The 27,017-nt window shown below is 44.2% G+C and overlaps 2 protein-coding genes across 7 annotated transcripts in view; one reads left to right on the top strand and one right to left on the bottom strand.

Moving 5' to 3' along the window:
* CNOT7 (CCR4-NOT transcription complex subunit 7) overlaps positions 1 to 27,017 on the bottom strand; it is a 57,683-nt gene that overhangs the window by 14,015 nt on the left and 16,651 nt on the right. For 2 of the 6 annotated variants that reach the window (XM_077279688.1, XM_077279687.1), the window contains exons 2-4: positions 7,495 to 7,708; positions 3,338 to 3,531; positions 1,082 to 1,243 (exon numbers count right to left, since the gene is read on the bottom strand). In XM_077279688.1, the coding sequence (XP_077135803.1) occupies positions 1,082 to 1,243; positions 3,338 to 3,531; positions 7,495 to 7,611 (473 nt within the window). In that variant the 5' untranslated portion in view covers positions 7,612 to 7,708. Of the gene's footprint in view, positions 1 to 1,081; positions 1,244 to 3,337; positions 3,532 to 3,693; positions 3,840 to 7,494; positions 7,709 to 27,017 lie in introns of those variants that run through there. The other 4 variants (XM_077279692.1, XM_077279691.1, XM_077279690.1 and 1 more) reach the window with 3 other exon arrangements.
* On the top strand, positions 20,657 to 21,559 carry LOC143784780 (uncharacterized). Its single transcript, XM_077273420.1, has 3 exons — positions 20,657 to 20,877; positions 20,958 to 21,041; positions 21,243 to 21,559. Exons 1-3 carry the CDS (start codon positions 20,773 to 20,775, stop codon positions 21,456 to 21,458), a joined length of 405 nt encoding a protein of 134 aa, XP_077129535.1. The 5' UTR covers positions 20,657 to 20,772; the 3' UTR covers positions 21,459 to 21,559.

The raw sequence follows: 27,017 nt of genomic DNA, 5'->3' as shown, positions 1-27,017 counted from the left end.
GTTAAAGAGGTATTTGGATCCTTTTCAAATGGGAGAACAACAGATAACTAATAAATGGTTCCATTTCCCATGGACTTCAATGTCAATAAAATGGATCCAGCTGAAATCAGAGTTTTTCAGGTTGATAAAAAAGTTGTGTCTGCTCTACTTTTTGTCAACGGATTACTGCTGGATCCGTTCTAAAGGATGATTATTTATTCTTCTTCTTGCTAGTTGCTGGAGCTATATGACAACATCTGACATGTCAGTGTATAAAGCTGTCAGAGGCAGTAACCTCCCATTGTGAAGAATCACCTACGGCGCAGTGTATGCCTCGTACTGTGCACCACACTGTCCTACACAATGAAGAGGGCTGATCATCAGCCGACTGAATAGTTTATGCCTGCAAAAATATCATTGTTGTCAGCAACACATTGTCCCGTGGTATGTGCCACGGGACAAAAAAAAAAAAAAAAAAGATGATGTATGGGGACAGAATGATTGCATTACCATATAGTTTGTGTAGGTCTGTGTGAACAGGCCCTTAAACGCACAACAAATTACTCTAGCCACTGCCTGTCTAAATGCACCTCACAAGTATTTTCCACTACTATGACACTTCTGAAATGTGCGTAGCGGCTGCTCCCGGGTACAGCAGATTAGCGCCTGTTTCTTTGAATAGTAACGGACCTACAGAACCCATCAGCCACAGAATGCATGAAGCTACATATACTGTCTTCATCCGTCCGCCTCCAGAGCTGGTAACGGCTAACAGTGGGATATTGATAATGTATCCTAAGTTTAGTTTATCCATTTCAAAGAAGTGGACAACCACCAGCTAAATGTGCCAGAGGGGAGCCATGCTGTAAAAAATGAAGGCATACACCGCTCCGATAGTCTCTGCTAGGCTGGGAGTAGGGACGTTACTGACAAGTAGCAATCAGACCACTGCAGCCGATCAGTATGCCTCCTATATGGCACATTTAGCATTTGGACAAAAAAAAAAAAACACCACACCATTCCCCTTCTCAAGTAAATTTTCACCTTAATACATATGCAATAAATATCTGATTGTGTAAGGATTAGATGAAGAATCACTGACCTGTGGAAAGAAAGCCATTTCACCCCTTCACAAAGCACTACCCCAGAAGTCATGAACAACTCCGCAAAGTAGTGAGTTTCAACGCCCTCCTCTTCATGTTTCTTAAATTGGATCCCAGCTGAAGAGAGCAGCTCTATGGAGTCTTGTGCATACATGTCTTCCCTGGGGAAAGACAAGGAGACTTATCAAATTAGATGCCTCCTGCACATAAGTATAAAGCCATGTAATGAGAGAACCTCATCTGCAAGTCTATTTTACTGGCTACCAGAAGCCAAGCAACAAACACTGAAGGAACGGCTAATGTTACTCTATATAGTTTGCAGACAGTTAAAGGGAAATTTTCAGCGAAAAGACAAAGAGGACATCATCATTAGAGTCTTTTTTACTGATAAACTACTGCAGAAAAATTGTGCTTCTTATGATGTTTTATGTGGCAGCTTTCCAACTTTTTGGAACCTTGACAGAACTTTTCAGAAGGATGAAATGTACCCAGATTAGCAGAAAAATGCAGCAATCTCATCAGGAGGTGGGCGCTTCTTAATGAATTTGGTGACTTTTAGGGCTTGTTCACACTGTGCTTTTTTTGCTGCGGATTTTTCAGCTGCGGATTTGTAAAACCCGCAGTGCAAAACGGCGGTGGTTTTCCCTGCGGTTTTTTGTGCGGTTTCTACTGCGGATTCCACTGCGGGTTTCCAACTGCACTTTCCTATTGGTGCAGGTGGAAAACCGCTGCGGATTCCGCAGAAAGAATTGACATGCTACTTCTTTTTTTCCGCCGAAAATCAGCGCGGATTTTCAAGCGGAAAAACGCAAAGTGGGCACAGCGGTTTTTAGTTTTCCATAGTACATTGTACTGTACCCTGCATGGAAAACTGCTGCTGATCCGCAGCTGCAAATCCGCTGCGGATCCGCAGCAAAAACCGCAAAGTGTGAACATAGCCTTACTCCAGCGAACACTAGATCAGGACTGCCATATGAAACGCCAGTCATGATGATTTCCCCTCAAAGTACACAAGACATTAATACACTCCACAACCATTCTGTATTACACCAGGTTACTACCTTGGCCTCCACAGAAGAATGAAGTGCTTAACAATAAAATGACAGCCCCAAAACATGTCAACATTTGCAAAACTGCCGATTAGTGAGTAAAGAATAATTATAATGAAGACAGCATTCTCTAAATGCAGCATATTTGTGCCAACGTTTTACTAGAGATTTCACCTGCTGCCATGCAACAGAGAGGGCGATATACACAGCAAAGTCAAAGCAAAATCCACATGCCACAGCATTTATTTTTTTTGGTGGGAGAGCTTCACCCCTGATAGTTTTGCACCCACAGAAGGCAATTAAATTACAAAAGTGCATATTATGGTAGTTTCCCAGCTTTCCCCTAGGTCAGTTACTAAGTAAGAAACACAGACAGAAGAGGACCCCTGTGCAAAAAATAGTATATGGGCCCTTCTGCAGTCCAATAACGATAATGTGCCCTCTTTATGTGTCCGTGAAAGAAGATGCCTTGGAGGTGGTGGTGGCCCCCTTACCTCTTGGACTCCTGTATGGCTGCACCTCAATGACATGTCCGCTCCTGAGATCCTAGCTAGTGATGAGCGAGTGTACTCGTTGCTCGGGTGGTCTCTGAGCATTTGTAACTGCTCGGAGATTTAGTTTTCGTTGACGGCAGCTGCATGATTTACAGCTGCTACCCAGGCTGAGTACATGTGGGGGTTGCCTGGTTGCTAGGGAATCCCCACATGTAATCAAGCTGTCTATCAGCTGTAAATCACGCAGCTGAAGCAACGAAAACTAAATCTCTGAGCAGTTACAAATACTCGGAGACCACCCGGGCAACGAGTACACTCGCTCATCACTAATCCTAACTACAACCTTGGCCTTCATTTTGCAGTCTTTTCTCCTAACCATAGGGGGAGAATGAGGATCAGTCACAGTAAGGGTCAAGTGTACTAAGAAAACATGGCATGTCAAATTGTTACCTGGACATGTGGAGCCATTGCCTACAATGTACCCTAAATGTGTGGCGGCTGGCTAGACATTAGTGGGGCAAAGAACACATGGTTGGGTCTTCAGTTACCACCTCAGTGACTGACGTTCCATAAAAGTGAGAACATCTAAATCATATTATTCTGAGGGGTGTCGTGTTCAGTACAATGACCCTAACAAGGTGGGGCCCCAATATGGATGTGACCTGGTGGGCGATCACACAATCTTATTAATACCCCGCGGGGTGATGCTTACGTTAAATTAAACTTAAAGTTGAACTGCCACGTGGAGGTCCCTGGTGGGTATTCTCCTTGCTCGTTCATAAAGGTGAGCCCGAGCTGAATTATCTTCAGTAAGTCCACATTACAGCGTAATAGTTGGTACTGATAGTCGGCGTTGCTCCTGAACTCTCCGATTGGTCTCGCAACTACCCCTGGAAATTCAGTGTCCTGGGAGAAAAAGAAGAACACAATATGTACAAGAATTTTTCCCTAACAAGGTTTGATTTATTTTTTTTTAGTTCAGATTACATTCACTAAAGGGGGCAATCCCTGAATGCACACGAATAGTCAAAAATTATTTATTTAGAGAAGAAGAATTACAAAACCCACCGCAGAACATAACATAGCACTAGTGTATCACTGTCGGTAGAAGCGCCAGATCGCGTAGGGACACGTATAGACAAGTAATGGTCCATAGAAAAATATATACAGTGGGGAAATGAAGTATTTGATACACTGCAGATTTTGCAAGTTTTCCCACCTACAAAGAATGGAGAGGTCTGTAATTTTTAGCGCAGGTATATTTCAAGAGACAGAATGTTTAAAAAAAAAATACAGAAAATCACATTGTATGATTTTTACATAATTAATTTGCATTTTATTGCATGAAATAAGTATCTAATACATTAGAAAAACAGAACTTAATATTTGAGATTACGTAACAAACAGGCAATCCCTGCATGTGTTGCAGCTGTTCAACAGCCACGGGGACTCGAACATATTTTTCAAGCACGCCGAAGACACTCGGTTATCACAAGAGCATGCTCAGATAACACCTTATCAGAGTCATCAATAATTGCAACCTTTAATAGGTGGCACTGGCTTTCTTCTCTTGCAGAAGAGCACAAAGCTGCCCGTCAGATTACACTGGATGTGGAGTGACCGCTAGGACCGTGGGGTACTTGGAACCGGTCCGGTTCTTAAAGTGATGTGTCTCAGTGGCAGTGACCAGGTCCGTGGCCCTGGGCGTCCAATAAAAGGGGGATTAACAGAAATGGGAATAAAGTCTAATGTAGTAGTGTTCGTGATGCCACCTGTGGTACTCGGCCAGGGAAGGCCAACGCTGCTTAAAGGGGTCCACTGGGGATGATGGTATTGCAGCAGAGGTGGTATAGCTCCCCACATGTAGAGCTTAGTCCCCAGGGATGATAGATGGTGAAGTGCAGGAAAGAATTGGAGGACCCAAGGTTGCAATCTCTTTACCTTTTACTGATGACATTCAGATACACAGATTACAGGCAGTCTTTGGAATCCAGGCAGCCTGGAAGCGATTCGGAATCCCTCTAGCCAGGTGGGGTTGGAAGACGTCCTTACTGCGCTGTATTCTCAGTCCCTTGCTGCCTGAGGCTTCACACAAGGTCCTCTCTCAATTTGTCCTTTTAGGTGGACACTACCCACATGGCAGGCAACTCGAGCCTTTTTACAGGTGTCCCTCTCTCGTATTGACTCAGGGCTCAATATGCTGCTGTGCCTTCAGGTGCCAGTTGACAACCGCTGGTCCTGTGTCCGCACATGTCAGTGAGGCACGTCGCACTTAACCCTATATGTGCACAGGTCTGACAACCTTTGCCCCGCTTTTTCATGTCATGGACTGTTTAATGATCTAGTGATCCCCAACCAAGATTACTGGTCCACCTGATCTAGTAACCTTACTCTGTTCTGTAACTGATGAAGGTCTGATGTAAGACCGAAACGTTTTGCTTACTACTAGTGTGGACAATATTAAATTATCTGATCACCTAATTTGAGTGCCGAGTGTCTTAATATATGTTAATGGTGTGGGAACCTACTCTGGCACCTACAAAAGCTGTGCACACGCCCATCTATGAACTCTAGTGCCAGCTCCTGGAAGCAGCGATCCTAAAAATCAATATAGACCCTTTAAATAGCACTGCCACATGACTTGGGATAAAAGCCGAACCAGCATACAGCATCAATCAAGGCGCGTTAAGGATCAATAATGAGTTTTAGGATTGCTACCTCCAATAGGTGGCATTGAGATCAAGTCCTCTTCCTCTCTGAAGAAATAATTAGCACATATAATTGCCTAGAGGACCATCGCATGGCTTATAAGTCTCCTCAGACTGGCATGACAGGCCTGGCATGTGACTCTCCACAAGGAGAAGCCACTTAGACTCTATAGAACATGTTTCACTGCACCAAAGTCCAGTGGCGGCAGCTTTATACCCCTCCATCTGACAATTGGCATTGTGCTTGGTGATGTATGGCTTTCAGGCAGCTATTTGGCAATGCATACCCATGCCATGAAGCTCCCAGTGCACAGTTTTTGTACTGATGTTAATGGCAAAGGAGTTTGGACTTTACAGATATGGAGTCAGCAGAGCGTTAGTGATCTTTACGCACTCTGCTCCTCAGCACACGGTGACTCTGCTCTGTAACTTTACGTGGTCTTCATTTCGTGGCAGAACTATTGTGGTTTATTCATCCTTCCATGATATCACTCACAGGGGATGGGGGAATATTTTAAATAGAAGAAAGCTCTTTGAGCTCTTTAGATGAGCCATTCTATCACTACTATTGGTACACGCAGCGGCACTGCGAGGGGCTGGGCGTTATACACCGAGGTGAAGGGACTGAGTGGGAAACCGGAAATGAAGGATTGAGAAGTGTGTCCCAATACTTGTTCTCACATAGTGCATACTGTCTTTAGTCTAGGGGTTTGTCTGATTGTGATGGTACCATATTTTCTCTACTTAGTGAAAACTTTAAATAAAAACTTTTTTTTTTTATTTGTAACCTTTTTGTAATCTGACTTCAGTTCTGTTGACATCTTGTTCTGACCCTAAATAATTAAAATCTCCTGACATATATGTGTGATGTAGAAATTGGGAAATAAACGTGGACTTATTCTGCGCTGCTGAATAACTGAAGATCCGGGTATATTAAATGTATACACAAATGTACAGATACAGACACTTCAAACCTTAAAAGAGAGAATTCAAATGTTGGCGCCAATTTGAATCCTCCATCTATTACAAGGTCTGAAGTGTCTGTATCTGTACATTTGTGGTATTTCCTCATGAAGAAGTCTCAGTACTTTGAAATGAATTGAATAAAACCACATTTTATTTAATATACTTCAGTTATTCAGCAGCGCAGAATAAGTCCACGCTTTTTTCCCAATTTCTATTTATCTGGTGGCCGTTACTGGAGCTGTGGATCTGCTGCAGTGAATATCTCCTACGAGCTTAATATATAGCTCCATCTGGTGAGTGCAAGTTGATTGTTTTAAACCAATTATATCTTGGATAGACCCTATCTGCGCTATTTTCTCCAGCTGCACCTACTTGATATGTGTAATGTACACAGGCATCTGGTCACTAAACACGGGATGAAGCACTGATGGACCGACCGCTCCTACCAGCGATTCAGCTGTTCCAAGTCAATAGAGCAGGTCTTCCTCTTCCGGGCTGCTCTGTTGACTGCCTGCATCATGCTGACTGACAGCCAGTTACCTGCAGTTAGGCAGCGGGGAGCCAGCTGTCAGTCCCGTCCACAAAGCAGAGTGGAAGAGAAGCCGCTGATCTACCGATGTGACGTCAGCGGAAGCCACTCAACTGCCAGCAGGAGCGGCCTGTGACCACTCTGAACTGGCAATGATTGGCACCTAGCTTGACAGGCAGGTAGTTAGCAACTAATTATCCTGTTAGTTCTTAGGCCTGTATGAAAAATGTAAATAGTCCTTTATAATCCCTTTAAGGGGGCAAAACTGTCCTGATCTTATAGGGCTCGGACTGCAGCTGTCAGTAAGAGACAGACTGATACCTGGACATTGTGTTTGGCCCACAGAGGGGGCCCCATAGTGATAATGTAACAAACCCGGAAGCGGTGTGAGCTGGATTACATAAGGATCTATATGGCTGGAGATGTGAGAGAGTTACCGAGATTTTCATTATACAGTAATTAGGCTTTATTTACAAGTCATCTGTAACAAGTAGGTGACAGAATAGCAGGGAAGGTTGGGTGCACATCCGCCTACGTGTTATACCTCATCAGTAGAGACATACATATACAGCCCACCACAAGGCCCAGGATTAGCAGGAATAATCCCCATCTCATCATATACTCAATGCACAGCAGCCAGATCAGAGACACAACCCCTAGACATACCATTGCAACATAATTATACTTGCGTATAACTTGACGGATTCTCTTCATCTGTTCATCCAGGTTGCAGGCCCAGACCTCGCAGATGCGCTGGCTGTGGTCCACTGTGGCTGCCGGCATAGTGGTCCTGGGGGAGGGGCTCAGAGGGAGGCATCAAAATGTCGCTCGTGGCCACAGAAGTGTTTCATAGGTGGAGGGCTGGGTTACTTCTATGAAGCTGAAAAATGAGAAAGCAGAAAGGTGAGCTGACAGAGGACTAGAAGCGAGGCACGTGCACACATCACAGATAAGAGCAGATTTTCCAGGCAGACCGTCAGTTGCGTATTACCATACCAGCATGGTGGGGGAGATTTTACAGACTCCTATTCACACGTTGTGAAGAAACCCCGCACCAGAAGTTGCACTTTGGAACGGAAATCCGCATGAATGTCATTTCTCTGTCTGGATTTACCTCAGAATTCAATCTCTGCACTCCAAACTCCATGGTGAGAATGTGCAGCAATAATTCACTCTCGTGACAATTTCATTTCAAGTCCATGGCAAAATTTCTGCTATGGATTTTCATTGCAACATGTGGATGAAATTTTACAAACGTGAAGTGTCCAGACCCCATCCAGTCGTAAATTCAGTATTTGATGCCAGAAAAAAAAAAAAAAAAAAAAAAAAAGAGAGAGAGGGCTACCATGTAATGCATAGATGGTCGGGGTTTGCTAAGGTCAGAGCAACTTGTGTGGGGCCCATACAACTGAAGGCCCCCGACATATTATAGGGACATCAGGGGTTTGGCCAACAGTCTAATGTGTACTGGGGGTCCCGGATAGAAGACGTTTGGGAGTTATGATTTGGCGTGTTCAATTTCAGACTGACGGTCCTTTTCTTCTCTGTGCTTTCATATTGTGTTCTGTGTCCCTGTCGGGACATACATCTGAAATACCCCCGCAAAATGGGGCACCGAAGGGGCCATAGACAGTAATAGTGACGGCAGAGTGAATGTGACCTGTGCCGTGCACTTTTTTCAGGAGTGTTCACCTACAAGAAGCGCACACTCAGATGCAGACTACTACGTCTGAGGGTCAGCCTTATGTAGGAGTAGACTCCCGAAAATGCTGTACAGCAGAGCTCACGTTCGGGTCATTCCATATCAAGTGATCCAAATATGAATATTTTTTTTACCTTACGTCTTTAGATTTTTTTTATTTTTTGTTTTTATGAAGTACAACTTTAGTTAATTACAAATTAAAAGTTCAGAATTTTCTTTATCAGTTAATTTTTTACAGATTTTTAAAGTTTTGAAAAAGCATGGATTTTGGCCTGGTATGGCTTTACATTTTTTATCATATCTCGGGCTAGAATTAAGATATAGAGGTGGGAGAGGCATCATTTTTCTCAGAACGGTAGCAGCTTTCATTTGATATGTCACAGGACTATTTTTCTTTATATTTTGTTTTGGAGAAATCAAATTAAAAATTTTGATGCGCAATTCTGGAAAAAACGTATGTTTTAAAATTGTGAAAACATGCATGTGTGTTACTTGTGTCCTTGTTTATATTTGTACAGGGATTCAACTTGGGATCTATCAAATATGTATTTTTTTTTAAGCCTTGAATCATCTGATTTTATGTTTGTGTGAGTTTCTTCCTTTTTTCCTTTCAAATTACAACTTACTGCATTCAACATTTATATGTAACAATAAAGAAACGCAAAAAACAAATACCGAAGTGCCAGAATAAATGCATCTTAATCATCATAACACAACTTGCTCAGCATTTTCAACCTGAATTCATTGAACAAGCCAAAAGAAAAAACGTGATCACATCCTCAAGTGTGGTTTTCTAAATACAGTCTGATCCTAATTATATGTTAAAAACAAGATTAAAAGAACCAATATTTCTACCACCTATTTATACATGGAACAATTTTTTTTCTACTATATCACTAAACATGTCATTTATGAAGTGTTTAAGAAGAATAGTCCAGCAGTTAAATCCTCGTACTATAAAATGTGAACTAATCAAACAGTTAATAGTAGGTTTTTACACTGACCTATCATCAATGTGTCCCTTCTAGTGGGTGAAGTGTCATCTTGTCCATAAGCGCTCACTAGCAATGGCCGCTTCCTTCTGTGTCAGAGTATGTGCGGCTGTCATGGAGTTATATCTGTTTTTTGTTCACTTTTAAAATGTCTGGTTTTCTTGGATACACAAAGGATGGCGCTGGACCAGAAGGTGCAGATAAGTCCTTTCTACGTCTTCATTTTCACAATCTTTGGAGAGTCCAGTAGCCGCCAGCACCGATCATATTCACAGGTCACATAGCCAGTTGTGTCATCCATTGCCGATCTTGTGCCGCCTTCTACCACGTCATGGACGTCAATGTCTTTATTTCCACTACATGGGATGACAGTCCGGTATTGCTGAGTCGCTGTGATGGGTTCTGCTTCCTGTAACCGATGTTATAACAAACTCTCCTCCTCTTCGTAGTCCTGGTTTGTACAATACATGAACTGGACGTTAAGAGTATTTTTCTCCCTCCATTTGAGGAGTTGCCTGGGTGATAAGATTTGGTGTGAATACGGTCTGTGGAGGCCCGAGCTGCCGGCCGGTCATCTGCTCTGCAGTCACCGTCTACCCCTGGTCATTCTCAGCCCCAACACTAAATCTAGACCCCACACTGTTAGACCACAGGCTGAACAGATCTGAAATCAAGATTTTTGAACTGACACTGTAATAGTTTTATTTTTTAAAATATGATCCCATCACGATCCCAGCTTGTATTTTGGTATAGATGTGGCTCTGAGCATAGCAGGCACATGCGCAGCTTTTGAAATTTTTAAATTAAACGTTTTTTTTCGGAAATGCGTTTTAAAGTTTTGCGCTTGCGTTCGCATAGGTAGAATATTATCAAAGATACTCTTGTGACATATCTGGTGAAAGCCTGTACTGTTCTGAGTAGAATGGTGGTTATTTTGTTTCTCTATCTCTTTTCTAGCCTGAGTTATGGGGAGAAATGTAAAGGCAGGCAACACCGAAATTCGCACTTTTTCCGAACTTTGAAAATCAATAAAAAATTCAAAAAAAATATCTAGAATTTTTTCCTCTTCACATTTTGCATTCTCTGACACACTATTACCAAATAACAAAATCTCAAAAGAATTAAAAATATAGTGGTAAAAATCATTGGTTCACTTGACATGGAATGACCCGTTCCCCAGGCCGTCACCATTCCAGTCTATGGCCCCGCACACATCTGGACGCTGTTTTGAGGGCGATTTCAGACATGTGCCCAGATGGGGACACAGAACGCCATGTGAAAACACCCTCGCAGGTAAGCAGCCGCAAGAAATGTCGGGCAGCGGCTCTCACAGAAAACACAGGAGCGCTAGATAGCTGCCGGCTGTACAATCATCCGGAGCATTGATTGGCCGATTGCCATCCAAGTTCTATGGAGGCTTTAAAAGAGAAGTTGGCCAAACAGCTATTCTTCTCAACGCTGTCGTTACAGTCAGCTCGGAGGAGCATCCATGTGTTCTCTGTGGGAAGCAGAGAAGAAGCAGATGTCAGACTTTTGTGTTGGTGTCTCATCTCCAACAGGAGTAAAGTCTGGGAACGTTAGAGACCAACAAGTCCTTATGTGAAAGACATCTGCAGTCACTTGAGAGGTGATGCTCCATAGGCAATACATAGCGGACTGGCCCCACTTAGACTAATGTGTATGGCCACGTGGCCACTGTGTCACTCAGACTTACACACCACTGATCTTATACTGCAGTCAATATCGCTTACCCTTGTCACTATCGGCACACCTCTGGGTGCTTTGTTATGTTACCCTTCCAGTAAGCCACAATAATTCATGGTCTCCCATAAATATATGCCTAGTAGTCAAAGTATTATATACTTTTTTTGGCATAATCATGCACAATTTTGTCTGAAAATAATTTTTGTAATAAAGGTTTTGTCCCTTTTTCTGGCTTTTCCATATGTATCCCGCCCAGCGCAGAGCAGGTGCAGATTGTCAGTGAGCTGCACCGATGGCAGGCTTGTTTATTCGCTTTCTCTGCCCCTGAATTTCCTCCTAAACTGATTTTAGACCAACTGCAATTTCGATTTGGTCATACAACAGCTTACGAGAAAAAAAGATGGGATACAAATCCTGCAGTGTGATGAGCTCCGTGCCGGCTTTCGCTGCAAAAGGCACTGTTCACACTGTAACATACTGTAAGAGCCAAAAGAAAAGAAATATAACAAAAACCCAACAGTAAAGTGATTTAAATCCAAAAATACAAATATTCGCTTTAATTCATATACAAATGAGTCTCTATTATTCTGTGTTTTGCTAAAAGTATGCAGGCTCTCTAAGTGACTGCAGACCTCTGAATCCTCACAGCGCACTGCACACTGTCAGGATTCTCCGGTGTCAGCAGGCGGTCATGTGACTGCAGGTACGTGATTAGCATACCGGTACTTCCAGCCACATTCTGGCTAGACACGAGAGGCCTTGCTCAATTTACTTGTATTAAATCATTTATCCTCCTAATGTATTGCAGACATCATAAGAGATATATATATATATATATATATATATATATATATATATATATATATATATATATATATATATATATATATATATATATATATATAATATATACAATGCCTACAAGTAGTATTCAACCCCCTGCAGATTTAGCAGGTTTAATAAGATGCAAATAAGTTAGAGCCTTCAAACTTCAAACAAGAGCAGGATTTATTAACAGATGCATAAATCTTACAAACCAAAAAGTTTTGTTGCTCAGTTAAATTTTTATAAATTTTAAACATAAAAGTGTGGGTCAATTATTATTCAACCCCTAGGTTTAATATTTTGTGGAATAACCTTTGTTTGCAATTACAGCTAATAATCGTCTTTTATAAGACCTGATCAGGCCGGCACAGGTCTCTGGAGTTATCTTGGCCCACTCCTCCATGCAGATCTTCTCCAAGTTATCTAGGTTCTTTGGGTGTCTCATGTGGACTTTAATCTTGAGCTCCTTCCACAAGTTTTCAATTGGGTTAAGGTCAGGAGACTGACTAGGCCACTGCAACACCTTGATATTTTGCCTCTTGAACCAGGCCTTGGTTTTCTTGGCTGTGTGCTTTGGGTCATTGTCTTGTTGGAAGATGAAATGATGATGACCCATCTTAAGATCCTTGATGGAGGAGCGGAGGTTCTTGGCCAAAATCTCCAGGTAGGCCGTGCTATCCATCTTCCCATGGATGCGGACCAGATGGCCAGGCCCCTTGGCTGAGAAACAGCCCCACAGCATGATGCTGCCACCACCATGCTTGACTGTAGGGATGGTATTCTTGGGGTCGTATGCAGTGCCATCCAGTCTCCAAACGTCACGTGTGTGGTTGGCACCAAAGATCTCGATCTTGGTCTCATCAGACCAGAGAACCTTGAACCAGTCAGTCTCAGAGTCCTCCAAGTGATCATGAGCAAACTGTAGACGAGCCTTGACATGACGCTTTGAAAGTAAAGGTACCTTACGGGCTCGTCTGGAACGGAGACCATTGCGGTGGAGTACGTTACTTATGGTATTGACTGAAACCAATGTCCCCACTGCCATGAGATCTTCCCGGAGCTCCTTCCTTGTTGTCCTTGGGTTAGCCTTGACTCTTCGGACAAGCCTGGCCTCGGCACGGGAGGAAACTTTCAAAGGCTGTCCAGGCTGTGGAAGGCTAACAGTAGTTCCATAAGCCTTCCACTTCTGGATGATGCTCCCAACAGTGGAGACAGGTAGGCCCAACTCCTTGGAAAGGGTTTTGTACCCCTTGCCAGCCTTGTGACCCTCCACGATCTTGTCTCTGATGGCCTTGGAATGCTCCTTTGTCTTTCCCATGTTGACCATGTATGAGTGCTGTTCACAAGTTTGGGGAGGGTCTTAAATAGTCAGAAAAGGCTGGAAAAAGAGATAATTAATCCAAACATGTGAAGCTCATTGTTCTTTGTGCCTGAACTACTTCTTAATACTTTAGGGGAACCAAACAGAATTCTGGTGGGTTGAGGGGTTGAATAATAAATGACCCTCTGAAAAAACTTTTCACAATTTAAAAAAAAATAAACAAAGAAATAACATTCTTTTTTGCTGCAGTGCATTTCACACTTCCAGGCTGATCTACAGTCCAAATGTCACAATGCCAAGTTAATTCCAAATGTGTAAACCTGCTAAATCTGCAGGGGGTTGAATACTACTTGTAGGCACTGTATATATATATATATACATACACACACATATACATACATACACATACATACATATATACACACACTTAAAGAGAGCACCTCATATACTAATCTAATGGGAATACCTTCACCAAAGACTATTTACCAATTGAGAAAAAGAAGGAGTAATTTTCCAATATAACAACCTTTATTTCTATTATCATAAAAAAATGACAGATTGGCTATGTGCACACGATGCGGATTTGCTGCGGATCCGCAGCGGATTTTTCCACGAAGAAACGCTGCAGATCCGCACTGTGATGTACAGTACAATGTTGTTCAATGGGATAAAAAAAAAAAGCTGTGCAGATGGTGTGGAAAATCAGTGCGGAATTGCTGCGGATTTCAAAAAAGTGCATATAACTTCTTTTGTGCGGATCTGCAGCGTTTCTGCACCCCTCCATGATAAAAATCCGCAGTGGCAAAAACCACACAAAATCCGCATCAATTCCACATAGAAAACGCACAAAATCCACGGCTGCAGATTCTGCCAGGAGATGCGGATTTTGAGCAGAAAATTCTGCACCTCTTTTCCTACGTGTGCACACAGCCTAAGGCCGGTTTCACACGTCAGTGATTCCGGTACGTGAGGTGTCAGTTTTCTCACGTACCGGTGACACTGACACACGTAGACACATTGAAATCAATGTGTCTCTGCAGATGTCATTGATTTTTTGCGGACCGTGAGTCCGCGTGCAAAACACGGAGACATGTCAGTGTTCGTGGGAGCGCACGGATCACACGGACCCATTAAAGTCAATGGGTCCGTGTAAAACACGTACCGCACACGGATGCTGTCCGTGTGCAGTCCGTGTGCCGTGCAGGAGACAGCGCTACAGTAAGCGCTGTCCCCCCAGCGTGGTGCTGAAGCCCCCATTCATTTCTTCTCTCCAGCAGCGTTGCTGGGGAGAAGAAATGAAAAATCATTGTATTTTGGTTTTTTTTGTGGTAGAAATAAAGATCTTTGTTTCCCCCACCCTCCCACCCCCTGTGCGCCCGACCGCTGGAAAGAAAATACTCACCCGGCTCCCTCGAAGCATCCTCTCCGCGCCGCAGCTTCTCCTGTATGAGCGGTCACTTTGTGCCGCCCATTACAGTCATGAATATGCGGCTCCAGGGAGGTGGAGCCGCATATTCATGACTGTAATGGGCGGCACAACGTGACCGCTCATACAGGAGAAGCTGCGGCGCGGAGAGGACGCTTCGAGGGAGCCGGGTGAGTATTTTCTTTCCAGCGGTCGGGCGCACAGGGGGTGAGAGGGGGGGGAAACAAAGATCTTTATTTCTACCGCAAAAAAACCCAAAATACAATGATTTTTCATTTCTTCTCTCCAGCGAACGCTGCTGGAGAGAAGAAATGAATGGCGGCTTCAGCACCCAAAGCAGGGGACAGCGCTTACTGTAGCGCTGTCTCCTGCATGGTCCGTGTGGTACCCAGTCGGCACACGGCTGCCGCACGTGTGCCACACTGATGTGCCACGTGAGCTCACAGACACACGGACACGGATAACTCCGGTACCGATTTTTCCGGTACCGGAATTATCTGGGTGTGTGGGACAGGCCTAACACTTTTTAATATATATCAAAAAAACGAGTACACCTCAGATGGGTTTGCCCATCTGTAGAAAGTTTTGCAGAAATAGAAAGAATGGAATCACACATCAATAAACAACATGGCCATCACATTAAAGTTCTATAGAAGGCCTATAGTTATCTATACTGGTCACCATAAAAATGCTAGCGGTAAAATGAAATCTAATTTGTCCATGAAGCCTAATGCTAATTGGATCACTTGGATAAGGTGCATTTATGTCACCACAAAAATCCTATAGCTTATAACTTTCAATAAAAGTGACTATTGCACCTAACCCCTTCACATAAATCCATATAATAGCTCCATGAATTTCTCAAACCATCAACACAATATACCTGCAGTCATGGTGCCCCCAATGTGTGATCCAAAATGCTGCACCTCGACGCGCGTTTCACCGCCTCTGCAGTTTCGTCAGGAGGTGAGTAAGCGGTATGTGTAACCATCTTATATAGTAGGGGAATCCTCCCGAGATTGTTAGCAGCCGTGTGCAGCGCGTCCCCGACATGTTGTGTCGTGCAGAGGGGAGCGGCGCTCAAGGCGCGCGTCATCACATCACCTGATCCGATCACATGACCGGACCCGTAACCATGACAATGCGACGCCCTTACTGAGCGCCTCTCCCCACAGCAAAAGGCAGCGCACGCGCGGTACACGCTCCGGCTTAGCTGAACGGGTGGGTAAGGAAAACTAAGGCATATATAAATGGAATGGGTGTATATATCACATTTAAATTCATCTAAAGCCCATCGCTAGCGCCTAAACATATATTACAAAAGCATACAACAAACAGAAAAAATAAAAACAGCAGAATATATTTATATAAAAATTATACTACTAACATTCACGCTTACTCTTTAGATAAAGGGCTTGAAGCTTAATGACTCATTAAGGCCTTTTGGGGGTAACGGTAACGAGGCAGACCATCCATTTTGTTTCTCTTTTCAATAATTCCTTTTTATAATTCCACCCCGAACCCCTAGTTGGACCCCATCTATACCCTTGACCCTGAGCCATTTTGGATTGCTATTGTGGTGGATTCGAAAATGTCTCGGTATGGCAATTTCAAATGTGGTTATTGTTCTGCATGCCAATATATTGAGAGATCATTTACATTCGACAACAGTGATGGTACTAAGACGTATAGAATTACACACCATATCTCCTGTACTACTGATATGGTTGTGTATTACGCCTATTACCGAGACATTTTCGAATCCACTTTAATATGATGGCCATGTAGTTTATTGATGTGTGATTCCATTCTTTCTATTTCTGCAAAACTTTCTACAGATGGGTAAAACCACCTGAGGTGTACTCGTTTTTTTGATATATATTAAAAAGTGTTATTGTAAATCTGTCATTTTTTATGATAATACAAATAAAGAATAACACTGTGTACTGTAGCGTTTCACCTACTACGTGTCTTGGGGGACACTCGCTTGGCACGGGATTAACGCACTCGGGCACGGTTTTCTTATAAACACAGTCTCTTAGGTTTATTTCACACCAGCATAAACCACATCCTCAGAACTTGGTAACAGCTTGAACCCCGTCTGCACATATTCAACTTTACCACAGTCCGTCACTAACCCCGGTCAGCATAACCCACGGACCCCTGTCCGTTACCTGTTGGCGACCTTCACAGGTTCCTGGAAACCTCTTGGCCTCAGAGTTGCCCCATACACAATGTCTCTCTCTGACCCCGGTCAGTATCACACGGATCCCTTTCCGTTACCTGTTGGTGCCGCACAGGTTCTCGGATACCTTTCCTTCACAGAGGTATCCTTCAGACGTTCTCACTGACCCCGGTCAGAATTACCTACGGATATCAGACCGTTCCACAGCACTGGCATGTGCCAGGTCCAGAGCCCCGCCATGTGCTCTTAAGGAATCCTATTCTCCAAGATTTCCAACACAGGCTTCCAGGGCCTTGCAGTTGAACCATTCAGATCCAAACACCGGAACATGTGACCCACACCCTGGTCACATTACATACCTGTAACCACTCCCCTGGGTGGGAGTGTGGGTGTGTGTAGCTAGTCTGACCTGCCCATCTCTCATAACTAGCACTGCCAGTCTCCCATTAGAACTACACATTTACATGTGGGACTACAGGTCCCAGACCACAACATAACTTCAGACTGACAGCGCAGAGTGTCCTCCTCTGCGACACACATACCGGCCATCTATAATTTTGCCGGACTTTGTCTCATCACAGTTATGCCTCCAAGTGCATCTTGCAGTGCACACACAGCGCCCCCTGGCTGTAACATTGGTCACTACACCACAGTACTTACAATTGCTAATTTTGTCTTTCTACCCAGCTAATTCTTCTCTTTTCGATTAGCTCTATAACATCAGGTGATTAAAAACTGACTAACGGAATCCTTCTAAGCTTTATGCAGAAACAGGAGGTCAATTTTCCCTGCATGAGTCATCAGTCACTGCAAAAGTCAGTGGCAGGGGGAGGAGGGAGAAGCTGGGTCAGGAGTTAAAGAGGGGAAGATTCATGCAGGGACAAGAGCTTTCCTGTTTCTACATACAGCAGAGAAAAGAGAAGAATTAGCATGGTAGAAAAGCAAAAAGAGCAATTGTCAGTACACAGTGCTATATAGTAAGAGGACTTCAATATATTAAGAGGATGATGGGAGTGCTTCTTTAAACAAGACCATGCAAGTCTAGTTAGAATGTGGTTGGAGGTATGTAAATCACATACTTGTGGTCATATGACTGCCTGCCTGCTCTCACCGCTGACACCAGACAATTCTGACAGTGTGCGGTGCGCGCAATGTGAGGACTCAGCTGTCTGCAGTCACAGAGAGAGACTACTGACTTTTAGCAAAATACTGGAAAAACTTTGAGCTCTCTGGTTGTACCAAAGCACTTGCCGAGCCTCTGCCTGCCCGACTATTTCCCACCCAGCCTCACCTCCCTCCACTAGACTGACAGCTCATTGTGTAATAAAGGCACGAGATGTCTGTTAAGCAGGAGACAGTGGGGTTGAGCAAGTGCTTTGACCCTGGCAGAGCACCTATGCATAATTTGCATATGAATTAAACAGCGATTTTTCAGTCAGCGCACAACGAATTACAATAAAGTAAAGATATGGATGGGAATCAGAGTAATATGACCAGTATGTAGAGTTTGGGTGAGGTGGCTTGGGGAGACATATTCCCTATAATGACTAAGGAATTTTTCACACGTCACACCTTCCTGCGTTCTATAAACGAGAGCGATTCCTAGACGGATGATCGACCTTTCATCTATGCTCAGGAGTCCCTGTCGTAGGAAAGGCCGTGCATGAAGTGTCAGACCAGCTCCTTGTGTTCATGGAGCAGGGGAGCAGAGTTCAGCAAAACAAGAACGGACGTCCCGACGTGTACATGATGATGCACATTACCACATGGCGTTTTTGCAATACTTTTAGGCCTGTTTTTCTTTTTACCCAAAATTCCAAAACCTGGCAAACATTTACTTCTGTAAAAGGTAACCTGACATTCATACTACATTAGCCACATGTGACCCTGGAGCCTTGATTTATAACTGTATTGCACAGATCAGACACTGGGGGGCAGTGTAACAAGTAGTACACTGCTATTCCATACAATGACCCCATCTGTACAAACATATGCCAAGGTGGGCTCCAGTGCGGCCTATAGATACGCTGGGTCTCTAGCCTACAGCTGGGCTCCAGTGCGACCTATAGATACGCTGGGTCTCTAGCCTACAACTGGGCTCCAATGCGGCCTATAGATACGCTGGGTCTCTAGCCTACAGCTGGGCTCCAGTGCGACCTATAGATACGCTGGGTCTCTAGCCTACAACTGGGCTCCAATGCGGCCTATAGATACGCTGGGTCTCTAGCCTACAGCTGGGCTCCAGTGCAACCTATAGATACGCTGGGTCTCTAGCCTACAGCTGGGCTCCAGTGCGACCTATAGATATGCTGGGTCTCTAGCGTACAGCTGGGCTCCAGTGCGGCCTATAGATACACTGGGTCTCTAGCCTAAAACTGGGCTCCAGTGCAGACTATAGATATGCTGGGTCTCTAGCGTACAGCTGGCCACACACATCAGACAGCTGCCGGTGGGACGGTAGCCTTCTCTCCGATGCATCCCATACACAGGAACGCTCGTCCGAGAGAGCCGCTGCCAGAATCATCTGTCAGGGACTTATTTTCTTGGTGACCACAAAGAACCATTGGATTACATTCCAACTGTTTGATCCTTATGTCCCCCAACATAATATGACGGGGGGTGCTCAGCAGGTAGAGATATAGAGACCGGCGGGGGAGCTTTACCATGCAGGCGTCATTGGAGGTGACAATATTTTTATTTATTTACTTGCTTTTTTCACTTTGTTCATCTGGCTGGTTTCTAAAAGGAAAGATGGAAAAAATCTTCACTAAAATCTACAGGATTTACTGAGGATTTGTTGGGCAGATTTCTCTGCAGACATTAATCCAGTTAATAAGAACATAACCCATGACAATTCCACAACCCATTTCTAATAACTTGTAAACTGGTCAGACTGGGGAACTGGGGGAGGGGACAGGCACAGGTCAGAAATAACCTTTATTGCAATTCTGGAGGGCATGTAGGGAAGGTGAATCCACACGGAGCCAAGCACACAAGGGTGGGAGAGGGGTAACCCATTCCTCCTGTCCTGCCCAGTGGAAACCATACAGAAAGAAACTCAGAACCTGGATGCAAAATGGGAAGTCAGAGTGTGTTCACACATTGCGGTTTTCCCGTGCATTTTTGTCACGAAAAAACAACATTTTTCTGCCCCAGGAAATCTCATGCACGTATTGTGATCTTTTCCTTGCAGATTTTAAGCAATTTCCGGTCTGCAACATATCAATTTTTCAACATTTGTCACCCATTCTAATGAATAAGGCCGCTTTCACATTTGCGGTTGTGTCCGCAGCGTTTCTTCCGCAAATATCTGCATGCGTTGTGTATTCCTATCTTTAACATTATCGACGCATGCGTTTTTCTATGTTCGCGTTTTGCCGCGTTTGACGACGCATGCGTCGTCTAGCCGTCTGCGTCTTGGCGCGGAAATGCAACATGTAGTAATTTTTAGAGGTGTCAATTTGCCGCCTGGAAACGTATGCGGCTGATTGCGCAAGGTTTGCGCCCAAAAAACGCATTGTAGTCTATGTAAACGCATGCGTTTTTCAGTACATGCGTTTGCTTGCGTTTGCCGACGCATGCGTCTCAATTGAGAAAAACATGTCTAGACACTGATAAGCCACCCCCCACATACAAGGTGATAAAGGGAGGGTGTGGACATTTGCAGGTCACTAGTCAGCAGACTGCCTTGCAGACGAGACGCCCCACAGCCCCTTGGATCAGCAAACAAGCCTCAGAACTATGTGAGTATATCCTATCCAATGCATTTCTTTTCTATAATCTGTGTCTATGTGCCCTAATTTCTGTCATTCCTTTCTTTCTGCACACATCAGAATGTCTTCTTCTTCTGATGAGGAAACGCCTGGGCCTGCACAAGGGGAACATGTCAGCGAAGTGAGTATTCACCTCCTCAGATTGGTAAGTATTCACTGTCACATCTACACATATGACAATGTATATTTTCCCTTTTTCAGACCACTTCTTCTACAGCGGAAGAGACTGGGCAGGAGACTGGGCAGGAGCAGCGTAGTCACGGCCGGGCAACACGGCGGCATCGTGTAAGTATAGCTGGCTGAATGTGTATTGTATCCTCACTTTATAATTCTTGAATCTTCATTTCTTTCTACTTCTCTCTTTCTTTCCCTTTTGCTTCAGCACCAGTGTTTTTTTTTACTTCAATATTCATGCCATTCCTCTGATTCTGTTTTCTGTCTTCCGTATGTGAACGCCTCCTATATTAATGTACTTTTTGTTGTTAGGTTCCAGAGGAGGATGAGGACCTAATTGAGAATGAACACCTCATCTCCCTGGTTCACGAGCGAGTCGCATTGTGGGACACCCGGGATCCACTGCACGCCAACAATGTGACGATCCGGAGGCTTTGGAATGAGGTGGCCGCAGCGTTGTGGGATGGCTGGGCCAATGCCCCGGCTCGGGTCCGTTCTGCATTTGGTAAGTATCGCAATGCAGTGTGATGTAGTCAATACCTTGGCCATGCTCACACAACTGTGTATGATGTGAGAAAGTCATTACTTTTTCACAGCACATACAGTTGTGTGACCATGGTCAAAAGACCGGTGTGTGCGTCACACGCCAGAGGGCGGAGCTTAGATTAGCGCGGCACGGAGCTAAGTTGATAAATAACACAGAGAACAAGGGGGAGACCCGTAATGGCAGCAGCATTCTCCCCTGATGACTCCATAAGGAAGAAACGCGTCGGGAGACGCTCCTTCTAGCAGCATACCAGTACACTAAGGACGGACATGAGGTGGATGGGGATGAGAGGAACAGCTGGGAAATGACTGAGCGGAGTATGCGGTGAGATCCACCCAAACATTTTGTTATTTTGTCCCATGCATTACAGCGTTCCAGTGAAAGATATCCCACTATCATTACCCTTAGAAGGTGCAACTACTTTACCCATCAGGGAACACTCATATGATGGAAAATGAGTTAGGTAGTTTCCCATGAATACGGATGGGTAGTTATGTTGGTGATGCATCTGGAAAGATATTTGGTATTGTTTGCTAATCAGCACTGAAAGTATCCCAATCCTACATAGCATCTAAATGTATAAGCTAAGTGGAATATTTGCATGCAAGGTATTGGTGCATGTATTAGACATACAGCATATGTATTTTGGTGGTCTATAAACCACCGTAAGTTCTGATTAGAGGCTTAAACTGTATTTCTTCTAGTGAGATACAAACAGTTAGAGTGAAAACCGTATTGTGGGAGAGCATTTTATATCTACAAACGGTAGTCTACACTGCATTACATATTGGCTGGCCCATTTAGGGTATCTATGCAAACAATTGTGGATTGGTGAGTGATTTTTAACACTTACAGTGCTGTCTGTTACTTGCATTTATATTTGTATTTGTCTGTTGGTATATTTTTTTTTCCCCCTTCTGTGTTGGTAATAGGGCACAAATCACAATAGGTTATCCATTTTTGTTTTTTTGTGTTTTTTCTGTGGATATATATAAATGGGCCATTGATTGGTTCCTTTTAAAGAATACCTAATAAAGGTTAAATTTTATCCAGTTGCTAAAAATAAGATTTAATTTATTGGATTAGTACACCACGCTCAATATATCAAAAGACCATTGTCCTAACTATTATGTTTTGTTTTGCCAACAGTGTCAAAAGTGAAAACACGTTGGAGATCGATGAAGGACCGCTTCAACAAGGACCTGCGCCAAGAGAGCCGGCTTCCAAGTGGTTCTGCAGCAAGGATACGCAAATACAAGTACCACCGCATCCTTGCGTTTTTGAGACCAGTCCTTGCACGAAGAACGTAAGTATATTGGTTAAAAAAGAAAAAAAAAATGGTGTATAATGCAATTTGTTGTTGGTCATTATTTCCCATCAGTATTTGTAATCCGAAACCTTGATTGATTGATAGATGCAGCAGTGGGGTACGTGTTCTTTGAATACTTTCCCTCACATAGTTCCTCTCCAGGTTTTGGCATACCAATACTGATTTGAAATACTGAGCAAATACTGAGAGTGTGACGGCAGCCTGCACAACAGATCTATACTCAGCAAGTTAGGTGTCAGAAATAATGAATTCAGGATGCCAATGGCTCCTCAATTCATTTTTCCTGACACTTGTCCTGGTGAGTATACAGGTGGCTTGTATGTCCTCTGTCGTCAATTCGTATTTCCCATCAGTATTTGTAATCCGAAACCTTGATTGATTGATAGATGCAGCAGTGGGGTACGTGTTCTTTGAATACTTTCCCTCACATAGTTCCTCTCCAGGTTTTGGCATACCAATACCTTGTATAGAGATATGGCTTGTATTGTCTCCATCGTCTCTTCATAGTTTACATCAGTTTTTTTAATCCCCAAGGACTGGTCGATGCATGCAGAAGTATAGCATGTTGTTTTATGAAACTTTTATTCCTACTGTTGAACTCCTGGCTTGCAAATTCTGATGTAAAATTCACTACAAATAGTAGTGTGACCTTTCCCTATCTGAATGTGTATCTAACTGTTCAGTTATCTTTTTGTAAATGTTTTGTAATATTTTTTTTTTTTTTTCCGCAGCACTTGGAGCTCCACTGTTGGCCCAGGTTCTGGAGCGGTCCTTCATCAGTCAGCCACGGACCCGTCCCAGCCATCCTCCAGCGCTGCAGCAAGTGGGCCTGCCACACAACCTGGAGACCAGGAAGCTGGTCCATCAGGTGTTCCCCTTCCCCAGTCCTCTGCCTCTAGCCAATTTTTTATGGGCTCCTCCCGGCAGCGGCAGAGGGCCGCGGACAGGTCACTCATGCCCGAGTTTTTGCACTTGAGCTCGGTCTTCCATGAGGGACTCAAGGCGATGGGTGACCGACTGGATACTGCCATTAGTCATATGAGCACACGTATCCAGGAGGTAATCACAGCCCTTGCCCAAGTGAAAGCCGACCTCCAGAGGCCAGCACATCATTTTTTTAATCAGATAGAACAGGGCATGTCGGAACACCTTAGGCTAGGTTCACATTGCGTTAGGTCAATCCGTTTAGCGCTAGCGCTTGCGGATTGCGCTAACGCAATGTTTTTGTAGGGGCCGCGTTTAGGGGTCGCGCTAACGTCCCCGCTCTCGCAGATCCCCGATCTGCGAGAGCGGGGAACGGACCTCGGGCGCGCCGCGGACGCTGCAAGCAGCGTCCGAGGCGCGCTACAAAAGAATGGCACATCGCTAGCGCGAGCCGAAAAAGGCACGCGCTAGTGATGCGCTACAGGCGAAAAGCCGGATTACTCACCGGTAATGCTCTTTTAATGAGTCCACGACAGCACCCCACATGAGAGGGATCCGCCCCATAGGAACAGGAAACCTACAGAATAAAAGGAGGCGGTCCCCTCTCCTCCTCAGTTTAGTTTACAGAGTACAAAAAGGGAACCGCAAAAGCTTTAGTATTAATTCTTATTCAGCAAAATATCTTAAACTCTATACAACCATTATTTGTGAATTTAAAAGGAAGAGCTGTGCATAACTTAGGGAGGGTAGTAAATGGGTGCTGTCGTGGACTCATTAAAAGAGCATTACCGGTGAGTAATCCGGCTTTTTACCCTTCGCCACGACAGCACCCCACATGAGAGATTTTCAGAGATTCATTATTTGGGTGGGATTACTGTATTTAGAACAGCTCTACCAAAGGTCAGATCCGAAGATGCAGATAGATCAAGTCTATAATGGTTGTAAAAGGTAGAAGGTGTAGACCAAGTTGCGGCCTTACATATTAGATGGATCGGGACATCCGCTTGTTCCGCCCAGGAGGAAGCCATGGCTCGTGTTGAGTGCGCTTTAATACCCACTGGAGGAATCTCGCCTTTCGATGTATAGGCCAAGCAGATAGCATCTCTGATCCACCGAGATATGGTAGCTCTCGTGACCCCATGTCCTTTCTTGTGGCCCTGAAAGGAGATAAACAGAGCCCTACTCTCCCTCCATGTGTGACACCTTTCTATATAGGTCAGGATGGCTCTTCTGACATCTAAGGTGTGGAATTTATGCTGTTCTGGAGTTACAGGTGAATCAAAAAAGGAAGGGAGAAATATCTCTTGGGACCTGTGGTAGGTGGACGCTACCTTAGGGAGGTATGAGGGGTCTGGTTTTAGGACTATCCGATCCTGGAATATCAGTAAGAAGGGTGGGTCTACTGATAGGGCCTGGATGTCGCTAACCCGTCTAGCTGAGGTTAGGGCTACCAAGAGGGCTACTTTATATGTCAGGACTTTTAAAGGTATTGAATCTAGTGGCTCAAATGGGGAGCTGGTTAAGGCCTCTAGCACTAGATTTAAATCCCACGGAGGTAGACGGGGAATATGGACCGGTTTACTACGTTCACAAGATTTTATGAATCTGGAGATCCACCTATTAGCTGCTATATTGCATCCATATAGGGCTCCTAATGCCGAGACCTGAACTCTCAAGGTATTTACAGATAATCCTAACTCTCGGCCTTTCTGCAAGAACTCTAAAATAGGTGTGATTGGAACTTGCTTAGTGAACGGTACCGTGTGAAAGTCTAAAAATTTATTCCATACCCTACTATATATTAGGGTGGTAGATCTTTTTCTGCTCAATAAGAGGGTGTTAACTAGTTCTGCTGAGAACCCTCTTGATCTTAGTAGTTGCCTCTCAAATTCCACGCCGTCAAGTGAAGACCTTTCACTTGCGGGTGGAAAAAGGGGCCTTGGGACAGCAGTTCCTTGTCTGATGGGAGGATCCATGGATCGCATAGGCACATGGTCTGGAGACAAGAGAACCATGGTCTTTTCGGCCAGAATGGTGCAATGAGGATCACTCTTGCTTGTTCCCTCCTGATTTTTCTGATCACTAGAGGAATCAGAGACATTGGAGGAAAGGCATATGCCAGCTGGAATCTCCAAGGATGGTGGAGAGAGTCCAACATATCTGGGTGATCCATGACGTTCAGGGAAGCGAACCTTTTTACTTGCCGGTTGTCTCTTGTGGCAAATAGGTCGATTTGTGGTATCCCCCATGACTCTGTTATCATACTGAATATGGATCTGTTTAAGGTCCATTCCCCTTGACGTAGCTCGTTTCGACTGAGATAGTCTGCCCTGATGTTTTCTACACCTCTGATATGCAGGGCTGTTAGGGATGTTAGATGAGTCTCTGCCAGCTGAAAGATGTCTGCAGCTATGGTCATTAGACTTCCTGATCTTGTACCACCCTGACGGTTCACATATGCCACTGTGGTGGAATTGTCCGAGTAAATTCTTACATCTGCTCCTTGAATCTGCGGAAGAAAGTGATTTAAGGCATACTCTACCGCTTTTAACTCCTTCCAATTGGAGGAACATGACAATTCTGCCTGGTCCCAAGTATCTTGGGCCAGACTGTTTTTCATATGTGCTCCCCACCCAATAGGGCTGGCGTCAGTGGTAATTATTTTAGACGGGTCTATTATCCATGGCACACCCTCTGAGAGGTGGTCCATGTCTAGCCACCAGGATAGCGATTCTAAGACATCTTTGGAAAGAGTTATTTTGCTTTCTAGATGTCCGTCTTTATCCTGAGCCGACAATACCTCATACTGTAATTGACGAGTATGAAATTGTGCCCATGGTACAGCAGGGATACATGATGATAATGACCCCAGTAAGGACATGCTCTTCCTTAGTGTCATGTAGGGGTTGCGTACTGCGTCTGATACCCTTGATTGTATAATCAGTTTCTTTGCCTGGGGGAGGAAGCATCTCTGACTTACGGAGTCTAGCTGGATTCCTAGAAATGTCTGGACGGTTTCTGGATTCAGCCGGGATTTTTCGAAGTTGATGATCCAACCTAACTCCTGTAGGGACGAGATCGTATTAGATAGACGAGTTTTACACTGAAGCATGGAATTTCCCACCACTAGAAAGTCATCTAGGTAGGGTATTATCAAGGTATCTTGTTGACGTAGATGAGCCATTACTTCTAATATCACTTTAGTGAAGATGCGGGGAGCCATAGAAAGCCCAAATGGCATTGCAACATACTGAAAGTGACGAACCTGTCCTCCCAGGATGACTGC

Source organism: Ranitomeya variabilis, chromosome 1, assembly GCF_051348905.1.
Source record: "Ranitomeya variabilis isolate aRanVar5 chromosome 1, aRanVar5.hap1, whole genome shotgun sequence".
NCBI lineage: Eukaryota > Metazoa > Chordata > Amphibia > Anura > Dendrobatidae > Ranitomeya > Ranitomeya variabilis.
Note: the sequence above shows the minus strand (reverse complement) of the source record. Positions and strands in the feature narration are given on the sequence as shown.

Excerpts from the sequence above, each read along its gene's own strand:
- LOC143784780 (XM_077273420.1), top strand. The coding sequence starts at position 20,773 with ATGTGCCCTAATTTCTGTCATTCCTTTCTTTCTGCACACATCAGAATG. Across the intron at positions 20,878-20,957 it reads AAGGGGAACATGTCAGCGAA|ACCACTTCTTCTACAGCGGA; the intron begins GTGAGTATTCAC and ends TCCCTTTTTCAG. Across the intron at positions 21,042-21,242 it reads GGGCAACACGGCGGCATCGT|GTTCCAGAGGAGGATGAGGA; the intron begins GTAAGTATAGCT and ends TTTTGTTGTTAG.